Source organism: Chiloscyllium punctatum, chromosome 3, assembly GCF_047496795.1.
Source record: "Chiloscyllium punctatum isolate Juve2018m chromosome 3, sChiPun1.3, whole genome shotgun sequence".
NCBI lineage: Eukaryota > Metazoa > Chordata > Chondrichthyes > Orectolobiformes > Hemiscylliidae > Chiloscyllium > Chiloscyllium punctatum.
This window is the reverse complement of record NC_092741.1, coordinates 142,930,956-142,949,305: the sequence shown is the minus strand read 5'-3', so window position 1 is coordinate 142,949,305 and position 18,350 is coordinate 142,930,956. Positions and strand designations below refer to the sequence as shown.

Sequence of the window (18,350 nt, the reverse complement as noted above, 5' to 3'; positions counted from 1 at the left end):
TCTTAAGCTCAATCCCTCTACTAATGAAATCCAACACACCATACGCCTTCGTAACAACCCTATCAACGTGGGTGGCAACTTAGAAGGATCTGTGGACATGGATCCCAAGATCCCTCTGTTCCGCCACATTGCCAAGAATCCTGCCTTTAACCCTGAATTCTCCATGCAAATTCGACCTTCCAGAGTGAATGACTACTCACTTTTCCAGGTTGGACTCCATCTGCCACTTATCAGCCCAGTTCTGCATCCTGTCAATGTTCCGTTGCAGCCTAAACAGCCCTCCACTCTATCCACAACTCCACCAGCCTTTGTGTCATCGGCAAACTTACTAACCCACCCTTCCACTTCCTCATCCCAAGTCATTTATAAAAATCACAAAGAGCTGTGGTTCCAGAACAGATCCCTGCAGAGCACCATTGGTCACCAGTTCCAGGCTGAATGCTTTCCATCTACCATCACCCTCTGTCTTCTATTGGCCAGCCAATTTTGTATCTAGACACACAGGTTTCCCTGTATCCCATGTTTCCTTACACTCTAAATGAGCCTACCAAGAGGAACCTTATCAAAAGCCTCGCTAAAATCCATGTACACTACATCCACTGCTCCTCTTTCATCCATGTGTTTTGTCACATCCTCAAATAATTCATTAAGGCATGACATGCCCCTCACAAAGCCATGCTGACTATCTCTAATCAAACTATGGTTTCCCAAATATCATTATTCCTATCTCTCAGAATCCTCTCCAATACTTAGCCCACCACTGACATAAGACTGACTGGTCTATAATTCCCAGGATTATTCCTATTCCCTTTCTTGAACAAGGGAATAACATTTGCCACCTTCCAATCATCTGGTACTACTCAAGTGGACAGTGAGGACACAAAGATCATTGCCAGGGGTGCGGCAATCTCTTCCCTCGATTCCTGTAATAACCTGAGGTATATCCTGTCTGGCCCAGGGGATTTATTTATCCATTTGTTTTTCAAAATTTTTAGGACATCCTCCTTCCTAACATCAACCTGTATCACACTGTCCTCCGAAACGTCAAGCTCCCTCTCAGTAGAGTTATACAGTCATAGAGATGTACAGCACGAAAATGGACCCTTCGGTCCAACTTTTCCATGCCAACCAGATATCCCAACCCAATTTAGTTCCACCTCCCAGTACCCGGCCCATATCCCTCCAAACCCTTCCTATTCACATACCCATCCAGATGCCTTTTAAATGTTGTAATTGTACCAGTCTTCACCACTTCCTCGGCAGCTTATTCCATACCCGTGCCACCCTCTGCGTGAAAAAGTTGCCCCTTAGGTTTCTTTTATATCTTGCCCTAATCCTATGCCCTCTAGTTGTGGACTCCCCCACCCCAGGGAAAAGACTTTGTCTATTTATCCTATCCATGCCCCTTATGATTTTATAAACCTCTATAAGGTCACCCTGCAGCCTCTGACACTCCAGGGAAAACATGCCCAGCCTATTCAACCTCTCCCTGTAGCTTAAATCCTACAATCCTGGCAACAAATCCTTGTAAAACTTTTCTGAAATGGAAATGAATTATCATCATACTTGTATTCAGCAAAAATAAATGGTGAGCGAAAAATGAAAATGAGATAAAGTGACAAAATGTTCTGGAATCAAAACCTGCAACACACACTGCATATTTTTAGATTCTAAAGGTATTTTGTTTTTATCACATTAAGATTTACTTTATGATGACTCAACTAGTTTGATTACATTGTAGTTCTCCACCAGAAGCCTGATGCAAAGCCAACATATGCATAGAAACCAAATTTGTAAAAGGAATAATTTTCTCACATTCACTCTCACATGCACCTCTCTCTCTCTCTCTCGCGCGTGCACACACACACACACCACCAGCCCCCCCCCCCCCCCCAATGCGCGCGCTCTCTCTCTCTCTTACACATGTACTTTCCATCTCAAAGACATACTCTCACACACTGACACTCCTGTCTCTCATGTACAGTCTTTCTAACACATTCATTTTCACATGCACTCTATCTTGCACCCACTCGTTCTCCCTCTCACATCCTGCATGTTTAATCTATCACAGCATATGTTTATATTCTCTTTGTTTTTTAACTTTATATAACTGAGCATGGAGCTTTGACTTTAGAGGCTTGCATGACAGGAGTATGTAGTGGGAATTCAAGAGTTAATTTTAAATTACAGAAAATAGTGGAGTTCTTATCTGATAATTCAATATGGATTTCAGTCGCTGGAAGTGCAAAATAAGTGCAGTTAGTCCATAATTCCTATAGCAGGTTTCCTTCCAATAATCTTCATTTGGTGCCTTTCTGCTTTATGTAGAGGCTAGTGCCTTTTTAGTTTACAAAATTTAAATATGTTGCGTTTGAAATGCGACAAATTATGATAATAGTATATTGGATTTATTAATTTGTTCATGTTGCATAATTTGATTATTTTTTCTGCATTTTTTTAGTTCAGATTGAAATTTCTGGTAACCACAAATGAAAGTATAATAATTCAAATTTTTTTTAAAAATTGTGCTAATTTAGAACTGTATATCAATTTTAGTAAAAGTACGTGTTCTGAGGACATTTTCAAAAATACTGTTTATTAATTAAGCCTCTGACATTTAGATAACTTGTAGAAAAGATGTAGAATCAGCATTAAGGCAGCTGGAACGGGAAAAGGCACTTCTTCAGCACAAGAATGCAGAATATCACCGTAAAGCTGAAATGGAAGCTGATAAAAAGCGTGGCCTAGAAAATGAAGGTAAGGCTTAATTATCTGATATCACTATACATTTTCAATTGTAGCAAGAATTATGCCAGGAAATTTTCAACAGAGTAAAAGCTTTTTGATATATGTAGACCAACAGATGTAACAACAAGATATTGCAAATGCTGAGGAAAAAAAAGAAAAACTGAAATTATTCAGCAATCAGGTCTATGGACAGAGAAATAGAGTTAACATTTAATTCAGTAACCTCTCATTAGAGCTTAAACAGGTTTGAAGCAAGATGGTCAAATGGGAATATTTGTTTTGGTTGGAAGGCAGAAGTGATTAAATGGCAAAGATAGTGATAGCACAATGCAAACAAGATGGTGATGGAAATCAGAATAAACAAAATTGAACTGAAAATGACAAAAACATGATCCCTACCACTCACTACTATTCCCAGAAAATCTTGAATATTAATCTGAGTTCTTCAGGAAATAGTTCTTGGCCAATCATGCTTAGTTACCTTCCTTCCATTATAATCTCGTGCACAAGTCTTTTGATGAACAATTCAGTTTCTCAGATCTCTGAAAATGAAGCAACCTTTGCCAATTTATAGCAGGACCTGAACAACATCCAGGTCTGAGCTGACAAGTTGTATGTAACCCTCCGGTTTCATGAGCACTAGGTAATAATCATCTCAAACAACTCCCTGCCCCTAACCTTCAACATCAGCATGATGGTTGAGCTCTACCCAGCCCGAATATCATTAGTCTGCAGCTAAACTGAAGTAATCATATCCAGTCATCCAGACTGACCAGTCACCAACACCATTGCTGCAAGAGCTTCAGAGAGGCAGAATTGTCTGCCAAATGGCTCACCACTTGATCCTTTAATGGTTCCCCACCTTCACTGAAGCTCAATTCAAGATTGTGATAGAATGCTCACTTTCTCCTGGAGGTGCCAGACACCAGTTAACTCAATATTGATACCAGGAGAAAGTGAGGACTGCAGATGCTGGAGATCAGAGAGTGTGGTGCTGGAAAAGCACAGCCAGTCAGGCAGCATCTGAGGAGCAGGAGAATCAATGTTTCAAGCATAAGCTCTTCATCAAGAAACTTAATTTGGTACTATTCAGACTAGAGCAGTCTATTTGACCTTTTTATGCTATTATAGTGTCACAGAGTATTACAGCACGGAAACAGACTTTTCCCAAACTAAACTAGTTCCATTTGTCTGGGTTTGGCCCATATCCCTCTAAACCTGTCCTATTTTTGTACCTGTTGTAACTGAACCTGCACCTACCACCTTCTCTAGCAGTTCATGTGCGAAAAATTTGGCAGTCAGCTCCCTTTTAAATCTTTCTCTTTAATTGCACTGTAAACTCCAGTGGTAAATCATGTCTTCCCGAGCAACTACAGGCAGCTTAATAGTAATTCGCAATGCTACTTTGGCAGCAGCTCTCAGCACACTGATCTCCTCCACCAAAATAACTAAATATTTACTATCCAGTCATCCCCAGTTCTTTTATAAATCTTACACCTCTCTAACTTGCATAAATGTTTCTTTTTTTTGCTATTGTTGTGTAAAAATTCTGTAGTTATCTTATTCATGTTATTGCGGAAGCAGCAAAATTGTAAAGGTGAACTTAACCACTTCCTTAGAAGAAAGTGCTGTTGCATTTTCATTGAAAAACAAATATCTCATCCATTTGATTAAAGGAAAAGAGAATTTGCATTACTAAAGCACTGTCGATGTCCTCAAGATGACCCAAAGCATCTCCCAACTAATAAATTACTTAGTGTAGCTGCAGCTATACATTTGGTAAATATAGCAGCCAATTTGTACTCAGCAGTATTAATGGTGGTCCCGTATTATGCTTGGCAAGGTACTACTGTGCTTAAAGATAACTGTTAAATAGATGACCAGACATTTTCCTGATTTTGGGGAACTCAGTTTTTGTTTATATAAGTTGATGTTTTAGGTGAAATTTCAGGTGACACAAAGTTAGGAGACGCTACATGTTGAGTCGATAAAAGGAGAAAGTTACAAAGGGAAACAGCCAAAACTATGGGTCTGAAGTTCATTGTTTAAGTGTGGGGGTATCCACTTTGGATCTGTCAAGACAAGTTGGAATATTTTCTTAATGAGGACAGGCTAGGAGATTTGGAGGCATACACAGTACAACCTCGATTATCCAGACAACACAGATGGGGAATATTTTGTTCAGATAACACAGTTTATCCAAGCATCGGGACCTTGAGATCTTGTTTGAATAATCTGAAATTTGGATAATCGAGATTATATTGTATAACTAAAAGCTATTGCAGAGGTCTGAAATGTAATCAGTGCACGAATGGAATATATTTTAAAACATTAGAACTCAGAAATGAGAATGAGATACTCAAGTTGTACAGAACCAAAATTAATCAGACTGTCTTGAAGCATGATATTTTTGCTTTCGGTATTGAGCCTCCGGAAAGATTTATTGGAAACGATTCAATGCATCTTTACTTGGGCATAAAAGGTTAAATTGCCAATGGCAGTACCAATATCCCAACTTCAACGGAATACTCAGCTTAGCAACTGAAATTGTGCTTTTTTGGAAGACTCTTAATTGATTTTTAACCTCATTAATAGGTTGTTTAATGAAATTCACTAATTCGTTGATCACCTGGAATTGATGTTTAGATTTATTTCCTGAAACTTGTCTTATTGAGTATCTTCGAAGCTTTTGCCGTAAATGAGATCATAAGTTTGTTTCTGAGTCTATGGGTATGAAGTCAAGATTCTGAAATGCTGAAGTATCCAAAAACTGCTGAGCACCTCATGAGAGATGTCTCACATTATTCAGTCCTAGATCTTGCAGAATAGTTAGCGGAACAACTTGAATTAATGAAATTTCTGTTACGAACAACTCGCCACCATAATGTTGTAAAGTATATTTAGAGATGGTGAGGAGGTCTTGTGGCACAGTGGTAGCATTGTTACCTGTGAACTGGAAGCTCCCATTCAAGTCCCTGCCAAGACTTGCTGGTCATTCGTGTTACATTCGTAGCATGGCCAAACAGGCTGATTAACCTTAAATCCTTCCACTGTGCCTGATGGTACACAGTAAGAGTGGGAGGGTTTCCTGGTTAGCTATATGATGGAATGCAACAGCAAACCACAGTAGTATCTTGTCAAGCATAACCCTGAACCAACATAAATCAAATATGAACACAAGTTATGAACAGGATTAGGCCATTCAGTATCTCAGCAGGTCAGGCAGCGTCCGAGGAGCAGGAAAATCGACGTTTCAGGCAAAAGCCCTTTGTCAGGAATCAGCTCTATTCCTGATGAAGGGCTTTTGCCCGAAACATTGGGCCTGACCTGACCTGCCTGACCTGCTGTGCTTTTCCAGCACCACTCTAATCTAGACTCTGGTTTCCAGCATCTGCAGTCCTTGTTTTTACCATTCAGTATCTCAGGTCTACTCCTGGTTAATCTTGATTTCTCTTTCACAAGACCATGCTGATGTTCCCTTATTACCTTAAACTTATCTAAATGCCCTCCTGTAACTTATTTAGTAATCATTTATAACATTTTCCCAATAGTACACCAATATTAAGCTTACTGGCTTACAGTTTTCTGCTTCGTCTCCCAACTTTTATGAATGAATGAGTTGCGTTTGTTATCTTGCAATCTAATAGGACAACCTCTGAATCAGGGAGTTTTTAAAAATCAAGACCAGTGAATCCACTAGCTCCCTCGTCACTTCTTGTAAAACCCTAGGCTGAAGTCAGTCAGGACATGTACATTTGTCAATCCATAGCTGCAACAAATGGATTTCTGTGTTTGCCAGTGCCTTCCCAGGGGATGGTACCTAAAGACAGAGGAAGAGATCTTCCAAAGTTGCATGTTAGTGTTGTATAGAAAAGCAAAGTTTACTTTTCAGATATTAGCCTGTGTTGGAATATGTCATTTTATTAAGTACTCATGAGAAAATTGTGCTTCACAGTTAATAGTCTGAAGGATCAACTTGAAGATCTCAAGAAAAGGAATCAGAGCTCTCAAATTTCAAATGAGAAAATGGCTCAATTACAGAGACAGGTTAGTTAAACTATCTTGGCAAGTAATCTTGTGAAATTGGTTCAAGACAATGGAACTGAAGTACTTGTGCATTGACTGTGTATTTGTAATATCAAAATGAAACTGTATTGTTTGAACTTTTAGGATTCCTATGGCTTGACCTTAAGAAATCTTAGTTAGACATGTTCCAGTTTTATCCAAAGCATTTGTTAAATTATAACAAAACCTTGCTGATGTGTTTGATAGACAAAAAAAATCAATTTTGCTTCATTTCAATAAATAAAATTAAGTTTTACTTTCTCAGATTACAATTTTTTTTCATTTTTCTGGGCTAAAGTGTACCTGCTCAGTTGTTCATTTTAATTTATGCCAGTATGATTGGTCAAAACATTGCAGGTCCATCAGAAATGATGGCAGACATTTAAACAAGTAGCCAAGGAAGGGGAGTCTCTGTTAGCATCTTTGGTGCATGTGCCAAAGACAATTCGGAAGCATCTGCAATCATCTTATGACAGGACTGAAGATTGACTAATCTTTCTTGGCTTGTTAATTGCCCCACCAGCATAGGTGGCTGTCTTTTTAGTTCAGTTCAGCCCCACCTGATATCAAGAAACATCTGAATGGATGTAATGATGAAGACCTGTATGCTAAAACATACCGCTAAGCACACCAAATGATACTGGTATCGATGTGATAATGTGACAAATGCCCAGCAATGCTCTTTTAGACTCTGACAGAAGCACTTGTCTCATTACAGCCTGATTCTAAACATGAGATAAATTTCAGGAATGAAATGAGAGTGGTTGTCCTCAAAAATCAAGGTATTTAGCCTAAAGTCGCAGGTTGGAAAACCAGTCTATTGAGTCAGGAAGGAAGCCATGTAATAGGCGGAGTGATATCTAGCACAAAGATAGTTCTGTTTCTTGTAATGCAGTCATCTCTATTAAAGTATTCCACCATGAACTTGTTTTCAATGTTTTCCCTCAATGATCTTCCTTCTGTATTCAGGTTGGTAAACAGTAATGGCTTATGATAGTATTGCTCATCTGTATTTGCATTCTATGATGATGCTTGCATGCAGTAAAACCCTTTGAATATCTGTAGCATTTGTTTTTACTAATGCCTGCAATCTTTTAGAATAGGGTTCCACTTGGTAGACTGTCAGCTAATTAAAATTTCAACCCCATTGTTAGATTCTCATGTGGCAGATTTTACATTTGCATAAACAGCAAAATAAATTTGCCAGCGATTAGATTTTGTCTTATTAAAAATGCTGAAAATACAAGCCAAGTTTGTGGTAGCTGTTTGACTTTCAATATTAGGATCAAGATTGTTCAATGAGATTAGTTTGTTTTAAATACAGTCTCTCTCGATCATTTCATTGATACTGTTCCACTTGAAACATGTGATGTAATTTATAGTTGTAAGTTTTCTCCTGTTATGAGGTGGTTGATTTTTTGCTCAAGGGCAATTCCATGTACCGTTATCCCTCTGGTACTTGGTCCAGGTCATAATTTACACATATGCACCTCAATATTGAATTCTGGCAAAGTAATTAAACAAGAGAGACCTAAGGAGCAACTTTTTCACACAGAGGGTGGTACTTGTATGGAATGAGCTGCCAGAGGAAGTGTGTGTACAATTGCAACATTTAAGAGGCATTTGGATGGGAAAATGAATAGGAAGGGTTTGGAGGGATATGGGCTGGGTGCTGGCAGGTGGGACTAGATTGGGTTGGGGGTTGGACCGAAGGGTCTGTTTCCATGCTGTACATCTCTATGACTCCATAATCAGCCATTTATATGTCAGAGAACATTTACTACAATTTTTATTTTTGATCTTCAGAAACTCTTGGAAAGTAGCACTTGCAGATCAATGTCTAACAGCTGGTTTTATCTTATTTCACTTTGTGAATATCCCAATCTACCACAGTCTTGAATGTGAGAAACTCATTGCAGAACACCCTTAAGTGTTTTCCTTTCTAAAACACTGTGTGCAATTAGGCCCTTTGTCCTCATCCTGTGTTTTACTTTAATTCTTTCCCTTTATAAATGTATGTGTTTGCTATGTATGATAAATATATTTTTATACAATCATGATAAGACCAATATTTGTATGTGAAATGCTTTGTATGCATTTTTCCCTTACCTACAAGTAAGGTATGGAGGTGCATTCAGACAATATTGTATTATTTACTGTTTACTTTTTTTGTCTTCATGAAAACTAGCTGGATGAAGCTAATGCCTTATTGCGGACAGAATCTGAGACAGCAGCAAGATTACGAAAGAACCAAACAGAACTTTCAAAGCAATTAGGACAGTTGGAAACTAACAACAGAGAGCTACAAGACAAAAATGCTACATTGGATAATACCAAACTCAAACTTGAAAAGGACTACATAAGTTTACAGTCAGCACTAGAAGCTGAACGAAGAGACCGCACTCATGGGTCTGAGATGATCAGTGATTTACAAGGTACGATGATGTACTAAATGTCAACATTGATTATTAAGACAGGTGTGACTATAACATTTCTTTATTTCTTAATGTAGCTGAAACTACATTTTAGAGCTTTTAGAGCTTTGAACCATGTATGTGGTAACAGATGTCCTCATGTTTATGTTTAGAATTAATTGTCTGTAACTATTGGACTTTTAATACTAATAACATATTGATACTAATAATACTTTCATTAGTTTACAATATCTATTACAGAATGGTTATCTCCTCTTACCCCTCCCCCACCACCCTTCTCAGCTCTCCAGTCTCAAAATTGACTTATGGGCATGGCAGGGGAGGTGAAGAAGAAAAAGATCCTGACAGACCTCCAAGAACTTACCCAAATATCTCTTCTTCCTCTGAAACCAACATAGTGGATGAAATTATTCTAAAACTATTTCCATTAAATTAAATTTTATTTCACAGCTCTTCAGAGAGGAGCTATAACTATTATTCATTAAACAGAAAACTGTTCAGAAATTCAGAGTTCACTTTGTCTTGAAACTATAGCCGAATATATTGGGTGGTAGATAACACCGTCTGCTTTAAAATTGGATCAGTGTTCTTGCAGCGATCTTTTACACAAGATATCTAACTGTCCAGTAACTGCAATCCATTGTTTTATTTTTAATCGCAAGTTAACATTTTCACTGATTTTGACGAATGCATCAGCTGCTTCAGCCTTTATTAATTCCCTTATGAGGCGTTTGTGTATCATTTGTCATATTTAGATGAACAAATACAAAGCAATATTTTTAATCCAAGGCTTCATCCCAGGTGGGATTAACACAGTGGTAAGTTCCCCAAAATATCATTTGTTTACTAAATAAAAGTGTTTAAATGTATTTATGTCTGCCAAGAGAAGAATGGGGGTGATAGGAAAACAAATGGCTTTCCTTCTGCACCTCCAATTGCCAAAGTGTTTTGTTTCCTTTCCAAGGAAAACCACTTTGAAAAAAGTATTTACCCAGTTCTGCCCCAACGGCTTGAATACTTCTAAAAATTCACAATTCGCTTCTTGAACGAAACTTTCATAGAACAGGAATTGTATCAAAGTTTCAGATCCTGAAGATATAAATAAAATGGCTTATGGCCATTTTAATCTCTAAATGGAATGCAAACCAACCATATGCAAGTTAGTGCACTGTCCATTACTAGCTGTAATCATCTTAGCATTTCCAAGAAAGGAGTTTCCATGATTGCATTAAATTATGCTATTTCTTCTTTAGCGGGTTGGGGGAGGGTGGATTGGCCACTGATTTGGAAGTATTGGTCTATTTGGAAGTTCTGGTTTTGTGAAAGTATACAGTTTGATTAATCTTGTTATTTTGTTTGGCTTTATCGGAAAGTTTTTTGGCATTACCTTGATCCACTTGAGATGAGGTAGATCTGAATCCAATTCATATCAAATTGTAAAAAATGGCTCCATTACTTTGAGCAAGTGTGGCAGTTTGGCTGGTCCATTGCACATCTATGTTCATGACTTAAAGCCTGTGTCATAGAATACCACCAATGTCGAAAAGTATCCCAAGGTCCTTTTGATACGTGGAATAGAGAAGTGCTTAAAGAAGAATCTATGAGAAACAAAGACTTCTAGAGGCAGACAAAATTCAAGAAGATGAGTCTACGTGGCTGAAGGCATGTCCACCAATGGTAGGGTAAAGGGTGCTATGAAGAGCACAGAGGAATGGAGAAATCTTTCAATTGTATGATTTGAGAAGATGAAAGGGATTGGGAGAGGAAATGGTGTGAAAGGAATCAACTAAAAAATGAGAATTTTAAATTAAAATCAGGCACCTATTTAAGACAGCATGTCCACGTGGCACTCAACACTGCTTGGGGGGCACGGGGCGGGAGGTATGATGAGATAAAGAAATGATTAGGTAAGTGGAGATGAGGCCCAAAGTGTGAAAAAGACAGCTGAACAAAAGGATGGCAGATGGTAATGCAGGGGAAGGAGGAAAGCTGGTAATGGGGGCAGTGAATAGGTGAAAATGAATTGGCTGTACTAAAAACAACCCATTTGATGTCAAAGCCTGGATTGTGGAGGTAAGTAAAGCACTGGAGGGTAGTGTTCAGGCCCTAAAATTATTGAACTCTATATTGAATCCTGAAGACGATATGGTTCCCAAGCAGCAGATGAACTGCTGTTCTTCGATCTTGTGCGTTTTGTCAAAGAATTTTGCAAATCATATCAAGCATATCCGTTCAACTGTAACAGCAAGATAATGATCTTCCCTAACCCAACCTGTCTTCCAAAACACTCAATGCTGTCCAACATGAGATTCCATAATTAGGTCATATTCGCTAAATGGTCCTGATTGTATGAAGAACTACAGAACCTGCAATTGAGGTTTATCATGTGAGCTCACAGTGTGGCACGCTTGCATGCAGTGGAAGTTATATACATTAATATACAGAGCCATATACTTTGCAGACAGAACATTTACACGTACTGTGTCTGTTTAAGCTCAAAAAAAAAGATGTAATTCACAGGTTCATCCCTCAGCCTTGACCACTCAGATTCCATCTGCTTGATTTAAAATTTAAACAAAGTTTGGTTGTTAACTGTCATCTTCATTGTCATTCATCATTACCTGGTGTATCCCGCTTGGCAACACCTTTTCCATCCTCTTGCCAACTAGTTAGCACATTCTTCTGATACAATTCAAATATTGCCTTCCCTTTACATTGGTAGTTCTTTCAAATTGTCATGAAGTGTACATGATGGAAAAATGTGTATTTTTTTCAGCAGTACTCAGATTCATGCCTTTGGTATGGATTTTTAAACCTAAAATTGTGTACTGTGGTTTCAAGTTAAACCAGTTGGGATGTCTCTAAAATTCAGAATCTCAGAACTGTTACGGTGTATCAGGAGGTCATTCAGCCCATTGTGCCGGCACTGGCTCTTCAATTGAACATCGTTACCTTGTATAAATGTCCTGCTTTTCCCTCATGTCTCTGCACACTATTGCTATTCAATTTCACTGTATTTTACAACAAAATACACGTGACGGTAAATAAATCAAATAATCTTCCAATGCCCCCTTGAATGCCTCTGCCACCTTTGCAGGCAGTGTATTCCATGCACTTAGTACTCACTGAGTGAAAATGTTTACTCTCCCATCACCCTTGCTTATTTAACAAATCACTTTTGTTCTTGTTCCATTTATGAACAGGAACAGCTTATCCCTATCCAGCTAGCTCATGATTTTGAAAACCTCTATCCAGTCTCCTATAATCACCTCCTCTCCAAGGCAAACTATCCCAACTTGTTCCATCTATCCTCAATTGAAGTTTCTCATTCCCAGAACTGTTCTTATAAAGTACTTATGCAGCATATCCAATGAACTTGCATCTTGTCTGTAATGTTGCACCCACAACTGGAGACAGTATTCTAGCCGAGGTCTAACAAGTATCTCGTGTAAGTTCAACATCATCTCCTTGCTCTTATACACTTAGAATTAAAATAAGGTAGCAAGCCAAACACTTAAAGACATTGAATCAAGATTGAGAATTGCACAAATGTTCAAAGTTGTGAGGAAAGGCAAGAATGTGCTAACTGGTTGGCAAGAGGACTCCGTATGGTAGAGGCATCGCCGAGGGGAATGCACCAGGTAATGATGAATGATAAGACGACAGTTAACTACCAAGCTTTGTTTAAATTTTAGATTAAGCAGATGAACTCTGGTCAAGGCTGAGGGATGAAACTGTAAATAACATCATCTATTTTACTGAGCTGAAATAGATGCATTACGTGTACATGTTCTTTCTGTCTGCAAAATGTTGAGAGGCATGGTAAATAGAGTTATGAGTAACTTATTTACCATATCCTCTGCATCTTAGTTTGGAAAAAGGTTACAGAATGCACAAATTTAAAATGAAAATTTACCTTAGAATAAGGCTCAGTGCTACATCACAGTTCCAGGGGCTCAAGTTTGATTCTAGCCCTGGATGAACATCTGTATGGAGTTTGCACGTTCTCCTTGTGTCTGCGTGGGTTTCCTTTGGATATTCCAGTTTTCTTCCACAGTCCAAAGATGTGCAGGCTAGGAGGATTGGTCATGGCAAATTGTCTACAGTGCGCAGAGATGTGCAGGCTAGGTGGGATAGCCATGGTAAATATGGGGATATGGTGAGGCAGCTGGATTTGGATGGCATGCTCTTCAGAGGGATTCGTGCAGACTTGATGGGCTGAATAGCTTCCTTCTGCACTGTACAGATTCTTTCGTGAAATTATTGTTCACAGGTAATGGTTCTTTGATTTTGCTGATGTATCAATTCTTTAATGTGCTTCAATTAATCAATATATTTACAGGGCGGATTTTATCGCTTGGAGATGAATTGCAAAACAGTAAGAGCTCAGTGACCAAAACGGAAATGGAGAAAAGACAACTTCAAGATAAACTGACTGATTTAGAGAAGGTAAAACAGCTTTTCTTTCAGAATTGGTTTACTTAAGCCCGTATGATATACTATTTCTCAAGTGCATTTACTTCTTATGAAGAGAAATTAACAGACCACATTCTTCCCTGAAAATCATGTGATACATTTACTGTATTTTGTTGTTTGTAATTGCACCATTTTACTTTAAACCTGACCCCTTTTTATTCTCTTGGATTTCTTGCAGGAGAAGAATAATATGGAAATAGATATGACATACAAGCAGAAAGTATTACAGCAACGACTTGAACAGGAAGAAGCAGAACACAAAGCTACCAAGGCACGATTAGCAGACAAAAATAAGATCTATGAGTCAATAGAAGAAGCAAAATCAGAAGCCATGAAAGGTTAGTCATAAAATTCCAAGGGAGAGTAACTTGAACTTGAGTTGGTTTACTGAAACTTCCTTTGGAAATGTAGGAAAAAATGTGAGTATTCTTTTTTCAGATTGCTCTGGTTAGAGATTTGTATTTTCTTTGAGAACCTTTTGGTGCATTTTATTTTTTTGTTGCATTCTTTGGCAAAAAAAAATCAGTTATTTTTGTGTGAAGGCTTGGGTCTGCTATTTCTTAAGCAGCCCAGTCTTTTTTGCCTCAAAATTGCAGTTCCACTGGGTTACATATTCTTGAGCTGTTGGCTTGGAAAATTAGAATGATTAGTGCAACCTGCTGAAGATGTGGCTTGCTCAAAGTATGTTTGGTTCCTTTATCCAAGTGAGAGAATGAGAAAGGAAATATATTTGCAAAAACACTATCCTTTGGAGAATGTTCCAGATGCAGCTTCTACTTGAATGATAAAGTATTATTCATCAGCTGTGATGTTGTTGAGTTATGAATAGCAAAGTAACAAAAGCAGACAATGTCCTTCCCATTCAATGCTTAATCCTCCCATGTTAGTCTTTTTCTGTTGGATACTTTCACAAACTGAAAATGACTTGACTGATAATAGTTGGTTGAACTGCTCATGTCTCACCCATTCTCTTCTATTTTAACACACAATTCCTTGGTAAATACCTAAGCTGGTGCCCTGGATGGTTCGATGAATGATGTCCACCCTGATGTGATTACATTAATCCACATTATGTAAATTTGTTTCATTGAAATAGCTTTAAGAAATTGATACTATACAGGTGAATTTTGTTTCAGCGAATTATATCCTTTGCTCTACAATGGATATAATTCATTGTAGACCAAGAAAATTAAGTATCAGGTGGGTTGAACTTATTTTAATAGATATGCTTTGTAACACCGCATAAATGTCCTTGCCTCTAATGACGCCACAAAGCTTTGCCTTGGTGCAGCCAGTTCTGTACTGTACGTTTCTCTTGGTAACTTATTCCCATGTCACCACAAAATTACAGTGTCATGTGACTAATGTTAATAGAAGCAAATATTGTGACTTGTTAATTTTTTAAAACTCTTCCCACTATGTGGGGAAATTAGACTGGGCATTCATGTTACTGCACCAGGATACAAAAGTCTGCCTACTGGACTTGACCTGATGAAGGAACAACTTGTGATTTCAAATAAACCTATTGGACTATAACCTGGTAGTGTGTGACTCCTGACCTACTGGATGATACAGACTATTTCCAGACATTTATGGTAGTGAATGAGTTCATTATGACTTGTTTCACTAATGCTTAAGCTGCTGATTAACGTATCATTGCAATTGCTATTCTTTGTAAACAAGCTAGTTTCACTGAATTAAGCATTTTGCTCATCTTAAAGCAACGAATAGGGTAAGCCAGCTTCTCATTGAAGACCAATAAACTGAGAGAATTGAGTGCACCTACAGGAGGTGGTCCCTTTGTGTTAATATCTTTGAACTAGCAATCTGGAGTCCCAGCCATTGTTCTGGGGACATAGTTTCAAAATACACCATGGCAGCTGGAAGAATTCAAATTCTTTAAATTAATTTTAAGAATTAATAGTATCAGTAATGATGACTTAAAACCACTGCCAATTATCATTAAAAGAAACCCAACATTTCCATTAAGATCCTTACATGGTCTGTCTTCAGACTTCAGACTCATTGTTATGTGATTGACTATTAACTGTCTTTTGAAATGGCCTATCAAAATGTGAGAAAAAACTTAAAAGAAGTGAAAGAAATGGGTTGGACTGACAAAAACAGACATCCACCCAAGCCACATTGTATCCTGACTTGGAACTATATTGCCACTCCTTCACTGTGTTGCTAGTTCAAAATCCGAGAACTCCCTACTTCACAGCACTGTGGGTATCCCTATCCTGCGAGCACTGCAGTGGTTCAAGAAGATGGTTCATCACCACCTTGTCAAGGGCAATGGGAGATAGTCAATATATATTGGTCCAGCAGTAATATCTACATCCATGAAAAAAATCTAAATGAGGAAATTTTGTTTGTAGATCAAAAATTGAATTTACAGAAACATGAAAATAAGTAACCACAGTATCACAAAGCAAAGAGCTATATTACAGATTTGCAAAGAACTAGCACCATTTTAAGATGATACAAATTATTAAAGTGGTTCTCTTTTGAAATTTAACTGAACATCATATTTTCTTAAGTAGTTCAAAAGTCTGTTACAGTCATTGTAATATTGCATTTATACTTGGATCTTGTACATGTTTTGTAAGTGTTTTTCTTCTTACTTTGTTTCTGACTATCAAGATATATACTATATCTCAGTTCCCACCCAAAGAGAAATTGTAAATTCTGTGCTCACAGTTTTTCACTAATTCTGTTTTTGAGCTAGCTATCAGAATGAAGAAGTATGACGTGATTGCTTTCCTATTTCATTTGAAAACCACAAGAAACAGGATCAGGCCAGGCTTGCTCCAGCATTTATCAAGATTACGATTGATTGATTGTGAGCTCAGCTTAATTTTGCTGCTTTTCACCTATTGCGCTTGACTCCCTTGTCAATTAGAAATCTGTCTAAATTGGCTTTAAATATAACAAATGATTCAACCTCCATTTCTCAGCGTAAGAGAGTTCTCTCCAATGCCCTGTATAGTTACAGGAACGCTTGCCTAATTTTAGGTTTTACTTCCCCTTGAGTAAGTATCAGCATTCCATTTGCCTTCCTAATTGCTTACTGTAATTCATATGAGGGCACGAAGATCCCCTTGTACTAGAACATTTAGTACTTCCCCCATTTAAGTAAAAATCTGTTTTTCTATTGTGTCAACTCCTCAGTGAGAACAGCAAGAGTGAAATAGGAGGGCTGAGAGAGCAGGGCACTTATAAGAGGAGCAGAGTGATATAGGAGGGCTGTGCCCGCAGGAGCAGAGTGATGTAGGAGGGCTGTGCCCGCAGGAGCAGAGTGATGTACGAGGGCTGTGCCCGCAAGAGCAGAGTGAAGTAGGGGGGCAATAACCAAAGGAGCAGAGTGATGTAGAAGGGCTGTGCCTGCAGGAGCAGAGTGAAGTAAGAGGGTTGTGCCTGCAGGAGCAGAGTGAAGTAAGAGGGTTGTGCCTGCAGGAGCAGAGTGAAGTCGGGGGGCAATAACCAAAGGAGCAGAGTGATGGAGGAGGGCTGTGACTGCAGGAGCAGAGTGACCTAGGGGGGCTGTGCCCGCAGGAGCAGAGTGATGTAGGAGGGCTGTGCCCGCAGGAGCAGAGTGAAGTAAGAGGGTTGTGCCTGCAGGAGCAGAGTGACCGAGGGGGGCTGTGACCGCAGGAGCAGAGTGACCTAGGGGGGCTGTGACCGCAGGAGCAGAGTGAAGTAGGGGGCTGTGACCGCAGGAGCAGAGTGGTGTAGGGAGGCAATGACCACAGGAGCAGAGGGATGTAGGAGGGCTGTGACCGCAGGAGCAGGGTTATGTAGGGGGGCAATGACCGCAGGAGTAGTGTGATGTCGGAGGGCTGTGCCCGCAGGAGCAACGTGATGTCGGAGAGCTGTGCCCGTAGGAGCAGAGTGATGTAGGAGGGCTGTGCCCGCAGGAGCAGAGTGATGTAGGGAGGCTGTGTCCGTAGGAGCAGAGTGATGTAGGAGGGCTGTGCCCGTAGGAGCAGAGTGAAGTAGGAGGGCTGTGCCCGTAGGAGCAGAGTGAAGTAGGATGGCTGTGCCCGCAGGAGCAGAGTGAAATAGGAGGGCTGTGCCCTTAGGAGCAGAGTGAAGTAGGAGGGCAATGACTGCAGAACTGTTATAACAGGAGCAGAGTTGTTTTAACTGTTCAAGCTCCGTGTTGGCAATTGCTGCCTCTGAGCTCTGGACGCCAACCCATCTTAGGGTCCCCACTTCCAATCTACTACTGTTTCCTTAATAATGGATTCTAACATTTTGCCAGTTACAGATGTTAGGCTAACTACCTATCATTTCCTGCTTTCTGTCTCCCTCCTTGACTATAGAGGTATTACACTTGCATCTTTACAGATTCTAATGAGATTTGGATAATTGCCATTAATGCGTCCATGATTTTTGCTGCAATTTCTATTAAAACCTGAGGATGCAAACCTTCTGGTTTTGGGACTTGTCACTTACTTTCAGTCTAATTTTTCTCCATCTGCACAGACCTCCAAGGTCCTTGCATGGCAGAGATTTCCTGAGCTGAAAATCAATGCATCCACGCACTGGTGCGGCCCCTCCAAGCATAGTGTTGAGAGAATGTTGCTTGTTAGCCTTTTGTCGCATTTGTTTCTCTAGTGA

At 39.2% G+C, this 18,350-nt stretch overlaps 1 protein-coding gene across 4 annotated transcripts in view; it reads left to right on the top strand.

The window, feature by feature from the left end:
* LOC140465898 (rho-associated protein kinase 2-like) overlaps nt 1-18,350 on the top strand; it is a 230,790-nt gene that overhangs the window by 157,706 nt on the left and 54,734 nt on the right. For all 4 annotated transcript variants that reach the window (XM_072561840.1, XM_072561831.1, XM_072561815.1 and 1 more), the window contains exons 13-17: nt 2,622-2,757; nt 6,704-6,795; nt 9,002-9,248; nt 13,591-13,697; nt 13,903-14,062. In XM_072561840.1, coding sequence (XP_072417941.1) covers nt 2,622-2,757; nt 6,704-6,795; nt 9,002-9,248; nt 13,591-13,697; nt 13,903-14,062 — 742 coding nt within the window. The remainder of the gene's footprint in view (nt 1-2,621; nt 2,758-6,703; nt 6,796-9,001; nt 9,249-13,590; nt 13,698-13,902; nt 14,063-18,350) is intronic.